The 25,810-nt window shown below is 26.5% G+C and overlaps 2 protein-coding genes across 3 annotated transcripts in view; both read left to right on the top strand.

Moving 5' to 3' along the window:
• Positions 1 to 16,024, top strand: part of LOC129989430 (tubulin-specific chaperone A-like) — a 28,454-nt gene extending 12,430 nt beyond the window's left edge. Inside the window, exons 2-5 of one of the 2 annotated variants that reach the window (XM_056097971.1) lie at positions 5,188 to 5,293; positions 7,812 to 7,898; positions 11,261 to 11,388; positions 15,887 to 16,024. In XM_056097971.1, coding sequence (XP_055953946.1) covers positions 5,188 to 5,293; positions 7,812 to 7,898; positions 11,261 to 11,347 — 280 coding nt within the window. In that variant the 3' untranslated portion in view covers positions 11,348 to 11,388; positions 15,887 to 16,024. Of the gene's footprint in view, positions 1 to 5,187; positions 5,294 to 7,811; positions 7,899 to 11,260; positions 11,389 to 14,254; positions 14,964 to 15,886 lie in introns of those variants that run through there. The other variant, XM_056097972.1, reaches the window with a different exon arrangement.
• On the top strand, positions 15,916 to 20,740 carry LOC129989428 (RNA helicase Mov10l1-like). Its single transcript, XM_056097968.1, has one exon. It carries the CDS (start codon positions 15,916 to 15,918, stop codon positions 19,201 to 19,203), a length of 3,288 nt encoding a protein of 1,095 aa, XP_055953943.1. The 3' UTR covers positions 19,204 to 20,740.
• The last annotated feature ends 5,070 nt before the right edge of the window (positions 20,741 to 25,810 follow it).

Here is a 25,810-nt window from a genome sequence, read left to right as displayed (position 1 = left end):
TGAACCATCATTTAGTAATTTCTTGTATCTTTGGATGCAAATAGTACTTGATTTCGGTTAACTGTTTAAATCAGACAATCAAATTTTTTAATTTTACTAAGCATTAAGTTTCCTAAATGTGTTAAAATTTGTTATTGAGTTAATTATAATCCATCCTGCAATATTCATATTATGTTATCTAATTAATATTGCATGTATTTATTATTGAAAAAATTTTAATACTTATTTTAATTATGTGGCTTTTACCTAATTCTGCCATATTTATTATACATTTATTTTATCTCCCATTAAATTTGTTTTTTAAATTATCTGCATTTGAAGATTTTTTCTCCCAAACTTGAGAAAGTTTGAGAAAAGAGTAGTCCTAGCTAATGAATTGGGATATTTTAACATGTTTTCACCAGTAAAAAATCAAGTTTATGGAGCAAATGGAATTGAAACGTTTATTGTGAAAAAGAAAAATTATTAAAATTAAATTGTTTCTCCTATAGCACTTGATTAAAATCTTTAACAGAAAATGAATGTTTTTTTTTAATAGACAATTTATCTTAAATGATAAATCACATTCAGATATAATAAGTTATTAACAATTGTTTTGAACTCCAGATTATTTAAGAAATCTACAATAGTAATTTTTACCTTGACCATGACTAACTTCTGAAATATATTACTACAGAAAGTATTAATATTTGGTGTTTTCAACTGAAGAAATTATTCTTTATTTCTTTTATTATCTCTAGAGTCTCTTAAGAGAATAAAATATAATCTGCATTTTGCATCTAATATTTAGGAAGAATTGGAATCGAAAAGTTGATATGCTGATATTCTGATTAATTTTTAACAAGAAATATGTTGTATTCTTCAGTTCTACCTGTGAAACAATCTATTACTTTAATAAATTGATAACATACTAATGTTATTTTTTATTGCATTTGAATTTTAAGTTTTAAATTTATTAAAAATGCCATATATCTGTATAGTGAACTATGAGATATATCTATTGTTCAAGATATATAATCTTTTGTAGCAATCTGAAAATTAAACACTTCTTAAAAATTATTATCTTTTACTCATAATATTTCGTGGAGGAGGGAACTGGCCCTTCAACTTTTATTTTTAACTTTCTAGTAAATCAAGATCTGGGGGTACCCGAAATGATTGTCTTTCATCTTTTAGTATGTCATACATTATTTTCCCACTAATATTGTCATGATTTTCAGGAAAATGGCTATGTTACTACTATTTGATTTCAGCTAATAAAAGACTACATATTTAATAATTATAGAGATATTTAACCAATATGATTTTTTTTTTTTTTTTTTTTTTTTGCCAATCATAAAAATGTTATTATGAAAATGATCGAAGTCTCTATCACAAGTTACATCTGTATTCTTGATAGTGATTATAATCTTCAAGTAGATTAAATTTTGCATAAATTAAGAATATTTCTGCGATAAGATTTTGTAATTCAAGACCATGTTGAAGTCTCATTTTATTCAAAATTTTCTTCTGTTCATTGTCTAGTTGTGAATGTAAGTTTCCTACATATTTGGATACTGAAGACTTTTTAAACTGATTTTGTGTGCTGAAAATAAGCATTAATAATCTTTGTCCATTAGTGCTAGTCTGTTAGAAATGATGGTAGTATTTAATACATTAAACGAAATCTAGGCTATAGCTATTGAATAAAAACACCCTTTCCTTAAATAAATAATATGAAAAAATTTGAGTAGAAAAGAAAGCACTACATTTCTGAATTTACAATAAATTAATTAAAAAGTAGAAATTAAAAGAATAATATAAAAAAACTTAAAGAAAAAACATTTTTTTAGTCCCACTCCAAAAGTTCATTTGATGTTCTTGGATGAACAGTGTTTAGGTTTGTAGATTCTAACAATAATCTGCCATCAAGTGAGTAACAAGCTGTCCTAGTATTGACTCTTCGTTTTCTTTTTTTAATAAAGATTGTAAAATATTTTAGTCCCTTGAAAACAAAATATTCAAACATTCCTATAATCTACTATAGCTTAATTAAAAATTAATATCCTATTTATCTTGATATTGATCCATCATTATCTGTATTCTTTGACAATAATACTCTTTGCTCTTCATTATTACTGTTAAAATTTTCAGGAGAGTGCTCGAAATGTCAGAGATAAAATAAGATTTTCATGTTTATATAATACAGCCAACATTTCTGAAGCTGTGGAGTTTGCTGTGAACTAAATGATAATAGTTTTCACCACTATAACTGCTCAGGATGTTCTTGAAGCAGAGACAAATGAGATCAGTACATTGCTCTGTATTACTCATTGAATCTATTAAATGAGAATCATACAAATTTCAGTTTTTATAAGTCCCCCTCTCCTCAACTTATTTCTGACTTGTCCCATGTTTGCAAAAAAAGGGCTATCCTAATAAAGAGCTTTCATGAAACTGTTTTCATTCACTCTAGTTTTATATGCAATGGTGACAAGATGATTTCATCTGATTTATAACTATCTTAATGCCTTTTGAATAATATTTCTTTCTTTGCAACTTGTTCTATCTGGTAAGCCACTCTTATGCAGTGTTATTATTTGATTTTGCTATCTCATGGAGAATATTTCAAACGGTCCCTTTGCTTCTGATGAAAACAGATAACCATTTTTAAGTTTATACAAATTATCCATTGATGTTTATGGAATTTAATTTCTCCATAACCAAATCTATGGAATTATTTTTTAAAATTCATCATAGAATTTTTTATGAGAACAAGTATTCTTTTTATATGACTCTTCTGTTAGAAAAATAACTTGTTTTTAAAATTTTTAAATATTTTAAAATTTGGATATACTTAATTTCAAACAGTAGCTCTATTAGCTACTGTTTGAAATTAAGCAAATCTTTTTTCATGTCTGAAACCAGCACACCATATATCAAAATATCAAATAAATAAAATATAACAAAATTCCCCATACTAAACATTTTTTTTTCTCTTTGATTTATGTAATCAGCTATACAAAATAAATTTAGAAGAATTGAAATTGTTTAAACAAAAAAGATAAAATGAGAGATTAATACCAAATAATGAATTTCACTGAGTGAGTGGGGGCTAAATAAAGTTCATACATATAGAAGTAAGATGAGATATCTTCATATGACATTAGATAAAGACAATTAGTTAAAAAAAAAACATATAATGTCAGAAAATATTTCATAGCAATGAAAACTTATTCATATGAACAGATAATAAACCCCTAATGTAAAGAATATTCAGTGAAAGTTCAGGTTTATATAAATTTCAAATATTATTTAAATATTTAACAATTGCAAATCAATTCTGATTCCAAATTTTTAAAATGATTTCTGTCCTTGTTTTGAAGTAGCAAAGCTTCTGTTTTATAAATAATTGACATGGCAAGTCATAAAAGATTTTAAAGTTTTTGAAGACAATTCTTGACAAATCATTCTGTAAATGTATTCAGAGTTCCTGAAGGCAAAATTAAAGATAAAATTATCATGAAAACATATATTAATAGAATGCCACTAATAATAAAATTATTTTTAATCTTTCAAAGTGTATAAAAGAAGAACTGAGTATATATATACATCTTCATGCATTCACTCTCCAAGAAGAATTTTCTGACAATTGTGCGGATTGTGGATTGTTTTTAGAAGCGTATTGTCATCCAAAAGTTTTTTTTATTAGCCATTGAATGAATGTGTATATAAATTTTTAATTAACATTTATTTAAATTATTGGGAAGAAAGAGTTTGATTTTTAGAACGGTAACATATTTGGGAGGAAAACATTACTTCAAGACTGGATTTTTTTTTCTTTCATTATTCATTCAATTTTTTAGTGAATGATGTTGATTTTTTGGGTAGTTTTTCAGATACCACAAAATGAAATATTATTTTCCACAATCACAATAGCAAGTATATTGTGCAGATAAACACATGTAAATATTTTCTTCCAAAATAAATACTTAAATGTAAATTATTAATTCTTCTTATTGTTTTCCCCCTAATGTACATCTAAATTGCCTGAAAAGTATTTTGAAAATGACATATAAATAATAAACAATGCAATGCTTATTTTATAAAACCTTTTTTTGATTCATGATATAATAACATCCTGCTTTAATAATGCTTTTTTCACTGTTAGTGAGCAATAAGTAACATTATGACTTTATTCATTGATTTCTGACAATATCTATCTTAATCCAAATCTTACCTAATTATTGATTCATGATTCTTTATCATTCTTACTGTAATACCCTTTTTTCTCTATTTCAAAATAATCATGTCTGAGGTAAATTGTTAATTGAAAAATTAACTTTTAAAGTGAGTGAATTTTACTTTTTTGTATTTAATATGAATAATTTTTATTGTATTAATTATAGAAGAAATTATTTGGTTATAGTGTGTATATGTATATCTACTCTCAACATGTAAACTCTACAATGTATATATAATAATACTTGGTAACTATTAAGCAGCTACTCGTCCATTCATTTTAAGGCTGAGATCTCTCACTAGTAGTAATATTTGAAATTTACTAAGATAATATATAAAGTATCTCTATAATTAATTCTTTCAGAATTTGTGAAAGAATAAATGTCAACTATCATTAAACATTGCAGTTTAAACATGCATATTTAAATGGCAATATTTTACTGTTACAAAAAAATATAACAAATAACAAAATATGTTTAGTTAAATTTTTCATTTGACATTTTGTTTCCATAGATTTAAATCTTAGAAATAATTTTAAAAAAAGTTGCTAGGTGGGTGACTATACTTTTTAGTTTGTAATTCTATCTTTGAAATTTCAAGAATATTTTACTTATGGAATTTTCAAAAAGTGAGTAAAAGAAATAATATATATATATATATATAGCTGCATTTAAATATTTTTAATTTTTAATGTATTCAGTAATTACTGAATTCCATTTTTTAAAAAATTCTGTTTTTCTAAATTAATCATGTGAAAATAAGACTTTAAACAAATAAATCACAAAAGTACAAATTATGAAGGGAGGGGAGAATTGAAAAGAAGTATGAATTTGTGAAGAAGATGTATGTGGTCCAGTATCCTGGTAAAATCTGGTTGTGGTATTTAAAAAAGTACTTTTTGAATTTAAAATATTTTTGTAATGCCATGGATTTATTTTAATTTTATATTTAAATCCTTTTTTTTAGAATAACAAAAGAAGTATATTATTATGAAAAAGAAGTCATAAGAGAAAAAGAAAGGTTATCAAAATTGGAAAATGAAGGCAAAGATGAATATACTTTAAAGCAACAAGTAAGTAATCTATGATTCTTTTTATAACCATCATAATGTGTGCTATTTTAATCCACTCAATCTGTGAAAAGAATTATTTTTAAATAGGAATATAGAATTTTTGTGTTATTAGCCTAAGCTACCCGCAATTAGACAAAATATAAAACTAGAGAATTGAATGCCTTTTAAACTATAGTTATTTCAAAACTAGGAAAATTCTTCAATTAAAAAAAATCATTCAAAAGAATCTTGTCATTTCTCATATCAAAAGAATTTGAAATGTGTGTGTGGGGGGGAGGGAAAGTGAAAAAAATTATTAGGAATTTTTCTTAATGGTAAACTACATTAACTTGATATTCTTGGCATTATACATTTGTTTTTCAAAATATATATTTTTATTATTTTTGTTGTGAGATTTATTTAATTCTCTTTTTGCTCTTAACTGTGACATTTTTTTCCTTCTGTATGCAACTTTAATTTTTAAACAGAAATTATGTAAATCTATATAAATAAATATGAGAAATATAGAAAAATTATTAATTTAGTAAATTAAAATTAAATCAATTCTTTAATTAAAAAATAATTAACATTTTTTCTGTTGCTTTGAAAGAAATATGTAAGCAAATTTTACAATTATTAAGTTATTTAATCATCATGTTTTTAAACAAACCCGAAAGTGTTAGTAAAGAAAATGTGTCTTGCTTTACTCGAATATCTAAGGAATATTTATTTTTATTTTCTGAATAAATCAATTAATTTTTTCAAAAAAAAAATCTTGTTGATTTTGGAATTGCTCTTTTGATGATAAATCTCCTCAGATTTTTGCTATTAAAAGTTTCACTTTTATTCATTTACAATTATAATTACCATACAATAGAATTAAAGTGTAAAGTAAATAAATTCCAATGTATCAAGCATATGGTTTTTCTTTCTAAAAATTGTCATTTGAAATGTGCTGTTTTTTATTACGATATTATTTTTGACAATCAACAGATATGACTTAAAAATTACTATTTTTTAAATTGATTCTTAAAATGGCTGATATTTCAGAAAAATAGACTAGTGCTAAAGTTACATAAATTTTCATATTCAGAAGTAATGATTAAAAAAGATATTTTATTTATCCTCTGTTATGTTACAGATATCATGCCAATAAAAATAATGCAGCACATTTAAGCTATTATATTGACATCTTTTGGATCCATTATGCATTAATATTATGCAGAATATGAAGGTGCATATAGTTGCTTACATGTTAAATAATTTTCTGATTTTTAATGTTTGGATAGGGAAAAGCTATCTCCTAACCAATTTTTAAGAGCTTTTGATTTGAAATAATGTGATATTAATTATGAAAAGACATAAAAGTTGTTATCAAGGTTATTTTGTGTAATTTATTCAAATGCTGATTAATATATTGTTCTTACTTAATATAGTGCCTTGTTAACTGTGAAGGTGTTTTCATTAATTCTTAGAAAAATAAATGCGTTTGCGAATGCTACGAGTTTTATGTAATTTCAATTATTATTATTATTTGGTTCTATACTAATTTCTTTAGGATATGAACAATTAATTTGGAATTTTTATGATAAGAAGAGGCTGAATTCTAGAAAATTTATTTCATAATCAAAAATTTCCAAATAGCTTTTCTCAGATAAATAAATAAAATAAAATAAAAATTTGTACATATATTTTAGCAGTGTTGTAATATATTGGATCTTTTACTTTTATTATCCTCTTTTATTTCATTAAAAGATATAGCAATATGTTTCTTCAATAAATAGAAGAACACACACATTATGAACACACTGAGGAAAAACATTTATATCTATGTCATTGTTGCTTATGTTGATTCTGTTCTGATATAATTTTAAGCATTTATGCTATGATTATGTTGAACTAATAGATTTAAAGTTTAAAAAATCAGCTTTTAAAGTAAATAAATATTTTTTGTAAATAATTGCTTATCTAAATTCTTAAAAATATTTTTATCTGTGAAATTAAAATATGTGTATACATATATAGAAGATACATTATCAACTTTTGAATTGAACTAGAAAAACAGAAAAGGTCAAGTTAAGGTAGATTAAAAATCTAGGAATCTATTGCCCATTGCATTAAATTATTCTATAATCCCGTAAATAAATAATCTGAGCTCTTCCAGGATTTTAGAAGTCCAGTTGTCATCTATTTAATTTATATTTCTATTGTTGCTGCATGATTTTCATAGTAATGTTATATGGCAGCATGATCTGAAAGCAAATAAATAGTGAATGAGTAATTTTAATTTTTAATCTTTATGAAATTAATTAATATAAATTAAGTTATTACTTAATCTGGATAAAATATGATTTTAAACATAAGTATTTCTAAATTTTTGTTATCAATATTTATTTATTTTACTAGCAAATAACAATTAGGGCAATGAAGGATTAACAGCAGAGAAAGGAAATGTTATTTAAAGAAATTTTTTTAGATATATATAATGCTAAAAATTTAGTTACATTTTGTTAGAAAATTAAGTATTTGTCTTTTGTAGGAAGAAGTAATCCGTGAATCTGCTCGTATGGTGCCACATTGTATGAATGAACTTCAAACTGCATATATGGAACTGAAAGCTTTACTGGTAAGGTATTCTTTTGAATTACTGCCTTTTAATGTTGGTAATAATCATGAAATGTATTGATGATTAAATGAGTGTAGTGTGCAGAATATGCTTGCATGTTTTTTAAGCAATTTATTAAATATAAAAAAAAGAGCTATGAATAATTATTTTTTAGTGGAATCTATCATTTAGTGCTTTTTCTTTGCTTTAAATATTCTTTCCAAAGAGAAATTCACATTTTTGTTTATACAATAAGAATCTCTTATATTTAATGATTAAAACACTGCTATATGTATGGAAACTATGCTTATATATAGATTACTTTAGCAGTTTTGTATCTGTAAAAGTTTTAAAGCATACCATTTTTCCAAGTAAAATCTATCTGAATTAATCTTTTGTATTCTGAAAACAATTGATATATTTAAGCATTAATATTGTTTGAAATATCTATAGTCAGTATTGTCTGTAATAAAGAATCTACTAGCTTCATCCAACAACCAGATCTTCACCTATCATGTTAATAGTATTCATTTAGTCGTAACAAATTTTATCACAATGGAAGAAAGTTTTATTTTAAATTATGCTTACAGCATAAACTTGGAGCATTTTGATTGGTTAGCTGTGTTTGCAAACTGGCAAAATTAATTGATGAATAAAATAGGGGAAATTGCTCTTATTAAGGCTGGGAGTTCTTTCAGTGCTTTATTTTTCAATATGCTTGATAAATTGGGGGAGGGGATGGGTAAAGAGCAGTTGACCACCGAGAGCTTATTTAGCTAGCAATGAGCTTTCATGTGATATAAAAGTTGGCTAAAGAGAGAAACTTTGTTTGGGATTGGGATTTAGTTCACATAATTATTGTAAAGATATAGATTTGTAAAGCAAATGTTGAGTGATTTCAAACAGTGTTTTTCTTCTTTTCTTTCTCTATCTAAGATTATGCAAACTAACATTTAACTTTGCTATGTTCTAGAAAAAGTTATTTGTTTCATTATCTGGGAATGTAAGATTTGGCAGTTTTTCTTTTTCTGTGCTAATCATTATTTCAATTTATTCAGAAAATGTGATTCTGATTTATTGTTTTCTTTATATTCTTTTTTTTAAACATATGTATAGTTTTAAATGTAAAATAAAACTCATAAATATTGTTTGAAAAGCACATACAAAGAAAATTCAAGAAATTATATAAGTCAAATTAATAAAAACTGAAATATCTTAGAATGAAGTCAAATTCAGATAAAGAGTATGAAGGAAAAAAAAAATGCAAAACATTAAAAAAGGTTTTTAAAAAAATCACAAGGTTGCACTACTGGTATTTCACTAATTTTAAATAATTTTTCTTCATTAAAATATATTCCTGAATTCTCCCCCCCCCCTCCTTTTGACCACTGTTCATTATGCATGCCAATTTTGTGTCAGTTCATTGGTTTCCTCATGTAAGTTTATGTTTCCCCATGTTAAAATTTTCCACGTCTTTCTGTTCAAAAATGTATTATCTGTGTACGAAAATTAAATTACTTGTGGGTTGATTGAACCTTTGTCAAAGGAGAATAAAATTTCTGATTTAGCAGTATGAAATTTGTTTTAATCAAAATCAATGACAAGAATCGACTGAACAGTAAGCATTTGAATAAAATAATTTATTTATATCATCAAAATTATTCAAAATAAATACAAACATGTTTAAATAATTTTGTTCCCCCTCCTATGTATTTGGAAGCATTTAATGCATGAAACGATTGATATATTTATCAAATTTATTCAAAATAAATGTAAACATGTTAAATCAGTTTTATATCTTTTTCACCATGTATTTCTATTTTGCAAAGATTTCTTCGTGTTAATATCTGAATAACTCTCAATTTATTGTATTTAAGTGGTAATTAATTACAAAATGGTAACAATTTTTTCTAGATTATTATTAATTCTTTAAACTGAACTTTAAACTCAGTTTTCAATTTTATTTTCTTCTGTACTCTGTTTTAAATAATAAACGTGCTAATTTTAAGGGAAAGTTTATTTTGAAATTCTATTGAATTTTTCAGTGTGTTAAAGGGTGATGACAGTTTTATACAATTTTTTCCTAATTAAATTGGGCATAATGCACTATACATGGAAATAGAAAAAATTTAGAACTGAAACAATTCTGATCACTTTTTAATAAGATTAATATTATGTCAATGTAAATTCAAGATCTAGTAAAAAATTTTACGTGATGTCTATAAAAATTGTTAAAATAAAATGTCTATAAAAATTGTTATTAAAAATTTCTAATTTTTAACTAAAAAAATAGGTTTAATTAGAAATTTTTAAAATCTAATTTTAAAATTGTTTTCAATTTAACCTTTACTATGTGAACAACAGGATTTTGATTGGAATGGTAGTGTATCAGAGTATTTTCTAGTGATATTTTTGTTGCCATGTATAAGTGCTATTTCATATATTTTAAATGGGCTTTGAAAAAAAACCATACAAAAGCAACATTTTCTCTGCTGATGATTTTTATAGCAATTTGCTAAAGTACTCAAAAAATAAAAATTTCTTCATTTCTAATGATGTTTATATATTTTGTTACAAAGCAATGTCATGCTTACTTTCTATGCATAAAAAAGTTATGTGTGCAGTAGGTAGAATCTCTATACAAAATCTTTTTATTTTTTTTTTATTTTTTTGGCATCCTCACTTCATGTCAAACATTTTGATGCAATTTTATAATTCCTATGTTTGGCATAGCTTTTTGTGTTTTATTCTATGAAATGTTTGGTAACTAATTTGTTCTTTAATTGATTACCTCTTTAACAAATTCTGCTAGGTATAAATTAAATAAAAAATAATTTTTCAAAATTTCTTTTTACCATATGTGTTAAAAAATTGAGCATTTAAAAATGTTTTAATTAATTTTTTATATTTTTTCTTTAATTTTTAATTTATTACTATAAATATCATAGAATCTTAAAAGTAGTTTTTCTCTAATGCATTATTAAATGGCATTACATGTAAGGAATTGAAGTTCAGTTAAGTTAATCTATTATTTTAAATTATTTCTGAAATTTCTGCTTTTTTGTTTGTTATTATTGTACCTTGAAATTTAATATATATATTCATAGGTAATATTTTTTACATAAATTTAGATGGATAAATAGGTATAATTTTTCAAATATTGTTTTTTGTTGTTATTCTCATTTACATTTAAATGCTCTTACACAAAATTTACTGATAATTAAATCCTAGAAATATTAAAATAGTATTTGTGAGGAATATTCTTACAAAATTTATTAAAAGTACCTAAAAGTTAAAGCATTAATAATAAAAATAATAATAAAGGAAATCATTACTATAAAATGTGTAAGCTTAAAGATTGATTTATTGAAATTTCGTTGCAGGAATCAGAAACTCATTTGTGTGAATCAGAAGAATATCAAACTGCCAATGTCATTCTTAATGATGCCGGAGTTTTGCTGGCCCAGTGACTCGAAGTAAAAATATCAAAAGTAAAATTAAATAATTCAAGGTATTGTATTCTGTTTCACTTGTTTTCTACTTTAATAATGTTATTTGTTTTGTTTTTACATTTTCATCAACTAGCAACACAGGTTTGTAGAATGAGAATTGCATGGGAAAGTGCCAGAAAAACCATTCTGACTTCTTTACAAGAGGAGCACACAAGTCAGGATATTTTATTCATTCATTGTTTTATGTTCGTGTCTTGTTTGCATGTTAATTTGTTTTTTTCCCATAATTGCAGTTAGAAGTTGTTGATTTTTTTTTATTATGCGTCTATTATCAATTAAATTGTTTAATTGATACTTTTTTCTGTGTGTGCATTTCATGTTTTGTTTATCTATTTTGTGATAGCTTAACATCTCTTGATGAATTCTTTTATTTTTAAATTGTAATTGCAATTTAAAGTATTGTTTCATTGAAATTCAACATATTTGTTTAGGTTTTCATTGAATTGGTTATTTGTTTTGCCAACAAATTATCTAAGTAAAATAGTAAGAATGAAGTTTTGGTTCACTTCCAATATTGGTTAACTTTACAGTTTTTAAAATTTTCTACAAGTTATGTGAGTTTATAATTGAAGTGTTGAAATATCATCAAACTTGAAAGCTGATTTATTCATAAATCTCTCTCTAAATAATCTGTATTTCTTTATTTTTATCAAAATAAAAAAATTGATAATACATATTTTATTCAAACTTTTTTTCTTTACATGATTTGGCAATGATTAACCATTATAGTGATATAAAATCTATACATTTTTGGTGTTTGAGATTTATCATGTGTGTTAGTGAATTTTTTTTTTCTTTTGGTACATATTCAGTCATCCCACTATTTACATTTTACTTTAAGAAAATTTTTGCTGTTTCATAGTATTTTTTTTCTTTCTCTGAAGTTGCATAAATTAATTGCTTTTTATTTTAAATATAAACTAATTTTGTTTTAGTCTATCAGAATTCATTATTTTTGTTGAAAGTTTTTGGGAATTTAGAAACAAATTTATTGGAATGAACTATTATACATGTTATAGTCCCATTTTAACCTTTAATTTGCATAGGATATTATATGGTTGCTAATATTGTTAATTTTCTAATTATTAATTGCCTATTTGTAACTGAAAATCAACTGTGTTTGATTCCACCATTTTAATTTTTCTAAAACAAAGTTATTAATTGAATTATTTTTATTAAAAGTCATTAAAATTCCTTTTTAAAGAAATGATAATATCATTAATACAGAAATGCCTTATAGGTATATGAAATATATTTTTATTGAAAAGTACATGATTTTGTTTTAGTTCTGTTGCTATAGAATGAAAATTTATCATTATACTTCCTTCCTCATTAGTATAGGTCTCTTATACAATTTCAAGATATCTGCATATCTATATTTTCATTAAGCCTTGTTCATCTGTTCTAGTTAGGTTTATTCCTGTTTCCTGTATTCATTAATTGCAAACAGATTTAAAATAAGTTCAACTGTATATCATTTGTAAAAATAAAATTTGTAAATTAAAGCATTTAAGTAATAGTACATATTTCTTTAGTGTTTAATAATTTTTTTTCACAACGAATATTTTTTTATTGTGAAGCTGCTGTTATAAATTTTTCCATTCTATTTTACAAAATTTTATTCATTTAATAATTGTTTTTTTTTTTTAATGAAATAGTTTGAAAATACTTGAGAAAATAATCAAATACACTAAAGTGAATTAATTTGTAAATTGGGTTACTATTTATTTCAATTTTTAAAGATACATATGAACTACATTTTTTCATTTGTTGGGAAATGAAGAGTAAAAATCCTTACATATATATATATATATCTCAAAGGGACTCCTTTTTAAGATTAAACTCTGATCTATACTGAAAGGAAAATATTATCAATCTTCTTTCTTTCAATTATTACTATTTTATGTTCTGTATCTTATTGTCATAATAAATTTACTGTTGTCAAGTGTCTTTTCACTTTTATTTTGGAACTTTAAACTTTTTTATGTTTCCCTTTGTCCTTATTATTTATGTTATCTCATCAGTAGGCATTTAAATAATTTCTTTATTTTTCTGTTTTGTTTTAGTAAAAAAATACCTGTTTAGTTATTTGTTTTTTAACATACCTTTCAAAATAGCAATTTTTTTGTTGAAAATTTCATTTTACTAAAGTATACATAATTAAAATGATCCTTTTAGATGTCATTGGTTACTATTTATTTTCGAGAATTAACTGAAATTTATGAAAATGCAGTTGAGGATCTGAACAACTTTGAAAGAGAAAAAAGCACAATAAAGTTTACAAAGTAGATTAATTTATGAAGATATGAAAATGATGTTATTTGCCTTGGAATGTGATATAATTTTTGCATTTGTATGCTATGATTTATATTATTTGTTATATTTTTTTCTAATGAAATTATGTTGAAATGCAGCATGCATGATTTTAATGAACTTGAATTTTGAATTTATTTTTACAGTTTTTAATTAATGCATATTAAAATTGTTTTTAATTTTTAAAAATATAGGATTAATTCATTTTCAAAATTTAAATTTGAATTAGCACTGAAAAATGATGAAATGTGAAATGATTCTCAGGGTTTAATAATAATAATAATGAAAATCACAAAAATGGCATATAACAAATTTTTATGCTTTAAAATTTTTCTACATTGTTAATTTCATTGTATTATTTTCTTTGAAAAGCATTCAGTTCCTCAGCTGCATCAAGTGGAAAATTATTATAAAAATAATATTTTGCATGCGTGTAGTCTGCAAAGTTTCGTTTCACTAAGTTGATTTTAGGCTTCTGATGCTTTCCATATTCACATGTTCCTTTTTTGACCTGGGATATATATATATTTTATAATCTGACATTTTTTTCAGAATAGGGATTGGAAACAGTGGATGTGCCTATTTTTTTCAAACTGCTCTTTATTTTATGGAGATTTAAGCATCTTGTGGTCTCATAAGTTAGTATTAAAAGCGAAGTCTGTATAAACATCTTTCTTTATAACTTTTCTGGGGAATAATAAAGGGGAGACTGTTAAATAATTGTCCTAAAATAATGTTAGTGTTTTATGGCCACTGTATTTTAAAATACATTTAAAAGATGGGTAATAAAGAATATAAAAAAAGAATCAAGAAACATTTCTTAGAAAAATTTTAATTTGCCGATTTTTCTCTTTTCATTATGTCATTCTAAATATTATGAAGAATACTAATATCCTGACAGATAAGCGTACTATTTTTGAAATTGTTTCAAATTTTCCTTCTTTTGAATCCTTTTTGAAAATTTTGAGAGTTCCCCCCCCCTTTTTAAATGGTTTATTTTTAACTTTCAATTACATGATTTTTAATTTTGAGAGATCACTGTCAGTTTAATTCCAAATATTTTAATAATTAGTTTACATAAACTTTAAAAAGAATACTATTGTCATAAGCATTTTTATTAATATCTTCAGTGATTAAGAATATTAATGTTCTATAAACACAGAAATATAATTTATACGATTCATTCTAACTAAATATCGTTTAAAATCTGTTTGAATTTTCAAATAATTTAATATTTACACATTGAAGCCACAAATATCTATATTACTACATGCCAAATGATGAATTTTATTTAATAGGAATATATTGTGGTAAATAGTTTATCTTTATTAAACAAAAATCTTGCAATAGTTTGAAATTATCTTTTTTTTTCATCGATTTATAACTTTATAATATGTTTAGAAAATTACATAATATGTTTGAACATTTCATGAATTCATATATTTTTTTTAAGTTTTATGTTTATAAAATGAATATAAAGTTGGATTTATTACTGAAGAATCAATTTTTCAACATTTTTTTTTCTGATTAAGCAAAAGTGATCCATTAAAATGAATATAAAGATATATTCAAACTTATATTATTTGACAAATATATAATGGAAAGAGAAAAATGGCAAATTTATTAAAATTTTAAATTAAGTAAAAAAATAATGAAGCTAATAAACTAAATTTTTTTTATCTAATTAACTATCAGATCAGATTTTTTTATAGTGACATTTATTGTTTATTATCTGCATATGTCTTTAAACCCGTACCAATTTCTCTGACTTATTTTTTAAGGGTTTTGCTGGTTCTTGTGTTCAAAGAGCTTTTTAAAGATCTGTCTTAAAACTCGGCTATGCATTTGGATTCAGCTATGAAGTCCAAAGTAAAGTATTGTTGGATGATAAATGCTTACTTATATATATTGTGACTTTCTTGTATTTGTTTTGTGTACATCTGTTTTTCATCATCTTTGTCCTCCATTTTGTTTCTACCCATATTTTTTATGAAAGTGTTGTTCCCTGCAAAGTATGCATTGAAGTATTGCGGATGCAAGTGGGGATTTCAAGTGTATATTCCAGAATTATGGCCTTTGCACATTGAGGAAGTTTGCCAAATAGATGCAAAAACTTTCTCTAAAATGAGATCTAATTTATGACTTGTTTTACATCAAAACTCATTAAGTCTTACTCTTTTTCAGGTAATTTTTGCGATTTTTGATTTGAAACAATGTTTACCTTACTTACCAAGTTTGCATCTCTCACCTTGGATTGGAATGGCTTGACTGGCCACAGAGTGAAGGAGAAAGTCAATTCTTCAGAAAAGAATAGCGCACAAGTCATCAAATTGGCAAAGAAAAACTGCTCTGGAAAAATTACCAGCATCAACAGCTTTGAAGAATACGGTGTCATTGACAGTGATATTTTCTTTCCATTTAGTGCAATTTATGCTGGCCAAGAACTTTCTGCTGGTGATTCTGTGTTATTTGATGCACGTCGAAAAGAGGTCTATCATTGTTGGACTGCTTCACGTGTCGAATTAGTTAACAGAGGCACAATAGACAATAAAAAAAGATCGAGTGAAAAAGTCTCTAACTGTATAACTTTGAAAACTCCTGACAAAAATTCTTTAATGGCTAACAAAGATTTAAATTCGTTGAGTGCTGAATTTAAAAATCCAGTTATGGATCGGACTGAAACAATTGAGCAGATTGTATCAGTATGCAATGGCCGATATGGGAGGTTAAAAGATGGCGTTGAGTTTTTTGTTGAAGATGGTGAAATCAACTTTGTTCCTGTAACTGGTGACATTCTCTCAGTTACTGTCCTTTATAATGAAGGTGGTAAGAAGGTTGTGTCTTGGAAACCAAAAGAAATAAAATGCATTGAGGGAGATATAACTGCATGTGAAAATGATTGTGGAGTCATAAATGATGAAATTATGTTTTTCCGAAATTCTTGCCGCCAGAAAGTGAATTTATATGTCGGGCAAAAGGTCTCGGCTATGATCGCTTCAAGTGAGCAAGGTTTGTTCAAGTGGAGAGCGTTTTCTTTGTGCACTAGCAATGATGATACTGATGATGTACGTAAACCATATATTTCGAATAAAGATGGAATTTATATTACTGAACCATTAAATTTCAATAATATTTCTTTAGGGAAGGAAAATGATTTACAAATTACTGTGCAGAATAATACTTCTTCAAATTTAGTTCTTCAAAGTTGCTATTTTCAAAATAAAAAAGGTGTGTTTTATATAGGGAAAGGTTTAGAAACTGCTCAGTGTATACCAGATAGTAGTAGTGTCGATATCACGATTCATTGTAGAACTGAAGCCATTGGACAGCATGAAGATTTTCTGCTATTTGAGTTTACAGATTGTATTATTAAACGCAATGTGACTGTAACTGTCGTTGATCCTTTGCAGCACATTTTAAATCCTTCTGCTCCTTTCTCTCTTGCAAATAAGAAACGTCAAAATCAACTAGACTGTGAAAATTTACTCATAATTCCAGGTAGAAGACCATATAAGCCTGTTTCGCAGTTCTCAAATAAACTTCCTCCTTCTCTAATTCCAAAACCTCTTCTAAAAGCTGTTCAAAACAGGCAAGACCTGACTTTAGTAGTTCCGAGCTTATACAAAGAATTGACAATGCATAACTATGTCTCAAAGTTTTCGACACTTCTTCATTTGGAAGAAATCCAAGTTCGTTATGATATGAAGAAATTCGATCTTTCTGAAGCTATATTGCAAAGGAAAGGAGAATTTTTAAGTCTTGAAGTGGAAGGATTAGCTGAAGGACGTCCTTCTTTAATTATAGGTGACAAAGCAATCCTTGTACCTCCTTATCAGAAATCCAGTTTTGCATTTGAAGGTTGTATTCACGAAGTACATCAAAATGCAGTTCTTTTAAAATTTAGCGACTCTTTCCATACGAGTTATGATGGAGAGTCGTATGATGTGCGATTTGAACTGAATCGAACCAATTTCAGAAGATTACATCAGTGTGTTCATCATGTATCTGAGAATCACGAATATGCTATTTTTCCTTCTAAACTAATACTTGAAGAACCTTTAGTTGATTTGGGACTACTTCCTATTCAAAAGCGAATGAATAATAATAAACGCCAAAAATATCAAGCTAAGCCTTCAGATGTTGCAGTCTTACAGTGGAAAAATAATAAGCTAAATTGGAAACAGAAAGAAGCTGTTATGCGAATTCTTGAGTGTAGATGTAGGCCACTTCCATATATTATTTTTGGTCCCCCTGGGACAGGCAAAACTGTAACCCTTGTAGAAGCTGTTCTTCAAGTATATGAAAATATCCCGGAGTCCCGAATTATTATTTGCACACCTTCTAATAGTGCTGCCGATCTTGTGGCACAAAGAATAATTGAAAGTGATTTGATCGATATTTCTGAAATGGTTAGACTGAATAGTTACCAAAGATCTGTAGACTCGATACCTGAATTTATTAGACCTTATTGTCAGGATAAAGATTCAATGGATCATCTTACACAGTATCGTATTGTAATCAGTACTTGTTCCACCGCTGGCTCATTATATACAATTGATTTATGCCATGATTTTTTCACTCACGTTTTCATTGATGAAGCTGGTCAGTTAATGGAGCCTGAAAGTGACATAGCTGTCGGATTTATTGATTCCCAGACAGAAGGTCAAGTGATCATGGCTGGTGATCCAAAACAGTTAGGTCCTGTGCTTCGATCATCCCATGCTTTAACATATGGGTTACAGGTATCTTACCTAGAAAGGCTAATGAACACTGCCTTGTATGCCAGGAATGAGAGGGAATATAAAGAATATGGAGGTTATAATCCATTACTTGTGACAATGCTAGAAGAAAGCTACCGATCTCATCCAGACATCCTGCGTTTTCCCTCTGATATGTTTTACTACTCTCGAGTAGTGTGCCGTTTTCCTATGGATATTGATCATGAACTAGTGAGCTGGGACGAGCTTCCAAACAAGGGTTTTCCTGTGATTTTTCATGGTGTTAAAGGTGAAGAACTTCGAGAACAAAATAGCCCATCGTGGTTTAACCCAGCTGAGGTTGTCCAAGTGGCAAAGTACTTGCAGAAACTTTATAATTTTGGCTTATCGCCTAATGATGTGGGTATTATTGCTCCATATAAGAAACAGGTGGAAAAAATTAGAATGCTTTTGACAGCTTTAAATTTAGAATTTTGCAAAATTGGATCTGTGGAAGAATTTCAGGGCCAGGAAAGGCGAGCCATAATTATCTCAACTGTTCGATCTTCTGATCAGTATGTCAGTTCTGATTTACTCTATAATTTAGGATTTATGAGCAATCCTAAAAGATTGAATGTAGCTATTACACGGTCACAGGAACTTTTAATTGTTGTTGGTAATCCCCATATTTTGTCAAAAGATCTTTTCTGGCATTCATTTGTACGTTATTGTGTTGTCAATGGTTGCTACACTGGCTGTGAATTGCCACTATCTTTTATACAAAATAAAACAAATGATGTTTAATTATGTATTTTATAGTAAAATACTTTGTATATTGCTTATATTTTTGTTTATATGAGAACGGAAAATATGTTCTTATCTTGTGCAAATGAAGTAACTATTTTTCACCACAACGCTTATATATAGAGACACAAAGATGTTTTTACATCATAATTACTGTTATTTGAATTCTTTATACTTTGGCAAATGTGTATATATAGCTAAAGTCTTTGTATAATCCATGTTGATGTACACAGCTTATGTGAAATTAAAGAAATTTCATATTCGTTAATTTCAGGTAGTTGCACTATATTTGAATGGGAATCCTATCTTGAGTTCTCATTTTATCTTGCATTTTTCCTGATTCAATAGAATGGCTTCAAAATTCACTATGAATTAATGACCACTTAGTTGTATGAGCTTGCTGTTGAAGTACTTATATTGAATTTGTGTAAACATTAAAGATATCATTTTTGAGAAATAATGTGTTTTTAAAAAAAATCATTCTTTTATTATGGATCTTGTATGTACCCTATCATTATTTCAGCAACTACATTTGCATTACATATTATCATTCTTATATATTTGCATTAATGTTGTTGAATATTTTTTCATTTAAAAATTTATTTCATATCTTAGATTTTACTTTTAGGTTTTGTTTTATTTTATCGGTACAGAAATAAATAATGCTTCAGAAAACTGATGTTCTCCTTAATATTTGTCTAAAAGTTTTAGTTTGTTATTACATAAAAGTATATCTTGATTGAAAATTAGACACATAAGAATAGCATTTGATGTTTTTGATGAACTTCCTTGAATAGTCCTGTAAGTTTTTAATTATTTATAATCTATTTCTTTTTATAGCACATTGTGCAAATATTTGTCTACTTTGTTAATTATGTTTATTTTATGACTAGGGAAAAATACTCCCTTCTGTGGAATTTAAAAGATTATTTTTGAGTATCAGTAATTAACATGTCTATATTATTCATTTGAAATAAATATATAATTTTTCTTATCTTTTTCAGTGTTAGAAATTCAGAAAAATAGCTTAAAATTTATTATTTAAAAGTTAATCAACTTCTTGAACATTTAAAAAAGAATGTCTTGTGTTTTCATTTGGCATTAAAAATTGCATATTATATATATATTAAATAATGTTAAAGATATTGTTTTATTTTTCAGTTGTCCAAACTTATCCTTTGTAATCATATTGAATACTTTGATAAAATGTTCTTATTTTAATTGAAATCTTTGCTTAAATCTTTTACTTTTATTCTGATGCTTTCTTCTTTTCGGATGTCAATTATCTTACATTATTCTGGATTATTATTAAATAAAATATGTAAATTATATTTTTCTATAACTTAAATGTGTATCTTTGTTAGCAAGACTCCCTCTTCCCACATATTGTTTATTCAATGTACATTGCCATTATATACATTTAAGAAAAATGAAACTTCTGTGTGGGATGCATTGCTGTTTTATTAAAAATCAAATTTAATGTTTGTGCTGAAAATATGTACTGTTTGTGGATGATTAAAATGGTTTTTTATATATATTTTGTGAAGTGTTTTTTTATAAATATTAACAAATCTTCAATACAACATGTCCAGTTAGAAATAACAAATTAAGTAGGTTTGGATTATTCACATATTTCACTTAAGATTTCAAATTTTAGACTACTTTTTTAAAACCTTTTTCCAGCAAAAATATATTAGATAGGCTTTGTTGAAGTTAGTCATGAATTATTATAATCATATTAAATAAGGAGGAATTTAAAGTTGCTGTATATATGCCACTGGTAAGAGAAAGGAAATATATATATATATATATTTAGAATTGTTTACATAGAATGCCTATAAATTAATATCATTTGGTAAAGTACAATCTGGAAAGTGGAATTTGGCACATGGTATTTGCTTAAGCTCCCTTGCAACGTGATTTCCTCTTTCACCGTGTGGTGGTGAAAGAGGAAATCCCTCCCTCCGTTCAGACTGGGTTCTCATGCGAGCTGGACCAATAGAGATAGATGCTCCTTTGCTAAGTAGGAGATGAAATTCTCTTATTTATTATTGTTCAGATTTACCTCCTATTAAGCAAGGGTATGATCTAATTTTACAATTTTATAATTCTTCAATAATATAATTAGTATTAATCAAATTATAATGTGATATCTTTGTTGAGTTTCTTAATAAACTGTTTAAATAACTGCAGTCCATTTCATTTTATGGAACTATAGACTATATCTAAAATTATATTACTTTTTTCCATACATTTTACTAAGCTCTGAACTAGTGGACATTATTCATTGTGTTATTACAATACACTCCCAAGTATCCAGTATTATTGTGACGGAAGGACTAACTGATAATAAAAAACCCGGATAGGCTGGAGTTCTATGAATTCATTTCTTTGTCCACCAATACAGAAGGCAAAATTTTTATCAAAAACTCGTTTTAATACGCATTTTCACACTTCTTATTGAGTACTAAATCTTCCATTTGTCTCAATGTGAACGCAGCCGCATCCCGGGGAATCATAGAAGTAGTTGTTGAGTTAAAATAGAAGGCTCTTTACTGGTAATTTATATATGTTTATATACTGCACTACACATTGCAAGAATTTATTAACGAAAAAGTAAGTTAAAGGATATAAACTGCTCACGTTTTAACATAAATTCTGTAATGCCCAAATTAAGTGCAGAAAATATAAAACATTAATGTAAATCATAGGCCTAATTCTTAAGAAAATTGTCTCAAACTGATTTTATTTTTCACTAATAAGTGATTTCACCAATATGAAAAGTAACCCTAAAATAAGAGTTAAAATTTATAATTCTAAGGTTTCGAAAAAGTCTAAAAGATAACTTAATAGACTCCTTGCCTCCCTCATTTAATTACGATGAAAGAAAACTAGGCTGATACGCGGTCCCGGTGAATCATATCGGGAGTGTGTTGTATTGGTTAAATTGGTAAAATCCCATCGTTGTTTATGATCTATTTCACAGGACATATATATCCTGTTGGCAGTCTAAGGATTAAACATTTTCTCTCTCCTACTAATTTTAAAGCTATAACTGAAGTAAGTATTAAAGTTTAAAATATTATGTTATTATTTTAAAGTATTAAATGAACATTCTAATATTTGTCTTAATTTAGTTTGCTCCATAGGTAGAATGCGCTGTATATACCACGTTCACCTAAGTTATAAAATTTTTTGATGAAGTACTGATGTACAAAATAATCAAGAAAAGCACATCCTAGTAATTCACCATTTTTGAGCATGAATTTATGTTCAATATGACAACATTATTCATCCAAATTTACTGTTTAGACTTTTGGAATTCTTTCAAAAGCAATAATATTCCATTGGTTAGTATTTAAGTAAATTCAGCTTTCTTTCACCGGAATATTTTTTCATTTGATTTAGGGAAGTAATTAATTTTTTAGCGACTACTTTATAACCTTCTTTGATGAATTGGAGAATGTGATTAAGTATTGTATGATAAAAGACAAGACTATTTCGATAAGTGAGGACGATAGGTGATCAAAATGCGCCAAATCTGACTGCATTTTGTTTCTTTATAATATTCCATTAAAGATATAATAAATGGAAGTAGGAAATAAAAATGTTCCGAAATTAAAACAATCGTTTTTTGCAGCTCTATTATTTCTCTAAAAGTCTACCTATTTCATAATTGTTTTACTTGATGGTGAGTATATTGTCTACGAGATTGACAACTTTTAAAATATCGCTTTGCTGTATTAAAAAAAAAAATGTTTTTTTTTTTTTTAATTTTTAAAACCAATTCCGGATATTAATGTGTATAATGAGACCAGACTCTGTGCTTATGCAGTACCAATTCACGAGTAAAGTATTGAATCGATTATTGAATTTCACTATTCTCAGCATTTTTTTTTTTTTTTACTGAAATTCAAATATGATTTTATTTGGTACTAGGCGCCTTTGGCGACAGTTTGGTTAGCCAAGATTAATGCTCGCCAAAAGTTTCAGTGAAACATTTTTAAGTTTCAAATTTGTATAGTCATATAACTTGTACTATCATAGAAGACTTCTATTCATTGTACCATGTGTTTCTTTAATTTCTTTTAGCTTCCTCAAAAACTGAACTTTAAAGTGGAAATGATTAAATTTCAATTAATACAAATACATTTTTTTAAAATACGAGAACAGAAAATAGAATCGTTAGACATTGAAGTCTTATGTGCATTGTAGAATAATTTTCATAATTTAAGAAAATTAATCATTATATCTCAAATAAGTATTCAATGAAAATTCTTCTGAATTCGTCATAAAATTCAGTTTTTAGTTTTAATTTCAAAAGGTTTTAAATAACGTAATGCATAATATTTTATTTTGTTTCACTCAATAAATGTACTTAAAAAATTATGATATCTAAATTTCACACTATCTTTTGATTTGAAGAATTTGTGGTGACGCTTTATAAGCCAGATAACAGCTACGAGGCATGAGAAATTTCTTTTGTCTAGTGGTCTTGTTACTCGGCTACGAACCGAAAGGTTGCGAGTTCGATCCTCGCCAATAGCAACATTGGTGACCCGATGACGTGATACGCAAAAAAAAAAAAAAAAAAAAAAAAAACTTCATACAACTGTTGTAGCGCCCTCTACCAGAAATAAATAAAATCAAAGCTGATAAATAATCAGCCAATAAAAAAAAAAAAAGAAGCTGATAAACAATCGGCCAATAAATAAAATGAAGCTGATAAATAATCGGCCAATAAGAGAAGAAAAAAAATGCAGCTGATAAATAATCAGCCAAAAAAAAAAAAAAATGGATAAGACGCTACAGCCAATATATCATCACTAATAACAGCAAAAAACAGGACAAAAAATCGTTCGTCTCACCTCCGACGCACTGAAGGGGGAGTAATGTGGTGACGCTTTATAAACCAGATAACAGCTACGAGACATGAGAAATTTCTTTTGTCTAGTGGTCTTGTTACTCGGCTACGAACCCAAAGGTTGCGAGTTCGATCCTCGCCTATCGCCAATAGCAACAAATTCATTGCGAAATATTCATGATACTCCCAACTGTTAAGTGATACTATATATATATATATATATATTAGTATCACTACTGCAATTCAATCTGATCGAATTACGAAGTTTTGAATATTACGATTTTAGAGCAATCAACATTTTCATAATTTTAGATCAATCAGCTTTATTGGGACTAAAACTGAGTGAGTTATGAAAATTTAACATTGCTATCTTATAAAAACGCTCACTTTTAAACGCACACCTTCGAACCATCTTAAGGATATGCCTTCGACTTAAGGCATATCCTTAAGATGGTTGAATTGTATGGTCTAAAATTAAGCGGTTTTATAAGATAGCAATAAATTATTTAAAAGTATTGTGTTTTGATGACTAGCTGGGTATGTTGATAATATTTAATTTTATTTAAATGGTGTACATATTACTTCATGTCTATGATTTCCTCAAATCATCAGACATTAAAGCCTTGTTATTTAACAGCCTCTTTACATGTTCTCAGTTTATTATATTTATTATATACACTTACCTTTCTAGTGGAGATCAGCCCCATTAACTTATTAAAAACGTAAATATGCTGTTCGTCTATTTTCTAAATTTTGAGATATTGCAACTTTATTACTTTATCTGTCTCGTAAATTACAGAGTATTCAAAATACTTAATTAACTTTCAATAATGGAAAAAACAACAACACTGGATCAAATAGTTGCTGAAACAAGGAAACGATTTAAACTTCGGGGTAACAATATAATAATTTTTAAAAATTAAGCAACGAAAGTGCGAAAATTCAGAAAATATTTGAACGACAGTTAAACTGGTATGGTTGAAAAGATATTTCTTAAAATTTTAAATAAAAAAATTCTGAAATCGATGAAAATGCCGATTTTTGTATTTAAAATTATTTCTGGACATGTGTCTGAAATTTCGAGAGTATCGGACAAATATTTTATGTTATATGAAGTCATTTTGACATACATTATATAAAGAGCCACGCCCTTTTATACTTTTATATTTTTACTGGTAAGCTACTAAATTTTTTTACTTTGGAGCAAAATAAAGCACTTTTTAAAAACTTAATTTTTTTAATATAAATTGATAAAATTACTGCCGTTTCTATTTTAATACCTGCCTATCAAGTATAACCCATTTTTTGGGGAAAAAAAACAACTGATTTTTTAAAACTGCAACATAATTTATTTCAATTTTATAATTCTGATAAATTTGAAAATACCGCAAGTAAACTTGGAGGCCCATTGTTTTATTAATTGAATGGTAAAAGGTATAAATAAAATTTCTAAAAAAAAAAAAGTTTTTTAGAAATGGTTTCGTTATTTGACTATCAAATTCATTAGTGACACCGAAATTAATGACTTTATGTATATAATTAAAACATTTTAATTTATCAAGGCCACATTTACAACTCTTTTTTAAAATATAATTTAATTTTACTTAAAAAAAATGGTGATTGTAAAAGTTTGTTTGGATGTGTTTAAACCTATTCAATTCGTTTTCCTAAAAAACTGGCCTGTTTCAAATGTCTTTTTTTTTAAATTTTTATTTCATTTAAATGGTGTACAATTATTAGCAA

This window comes from Argiope bruennichi, chromosome 10, assembly GCF_947563725.1.
Source record: "Argiope bruennichi chromosome 10, qqArgBrue1.1, whole genome shotgun sequence".
NCBI classification, from domain to species: domain Eukaryota; kingdom Metazoa; phylum Arthropoda; class Arachnida; order Araneae; family Araneidae; genus Argiope; species Argiope bruennichi.
The sequence above is the reverse complement of the archived record's forward strand: the minus strand, read 5'-3'. Positions and strand labels throughout refer to the sequence as shown.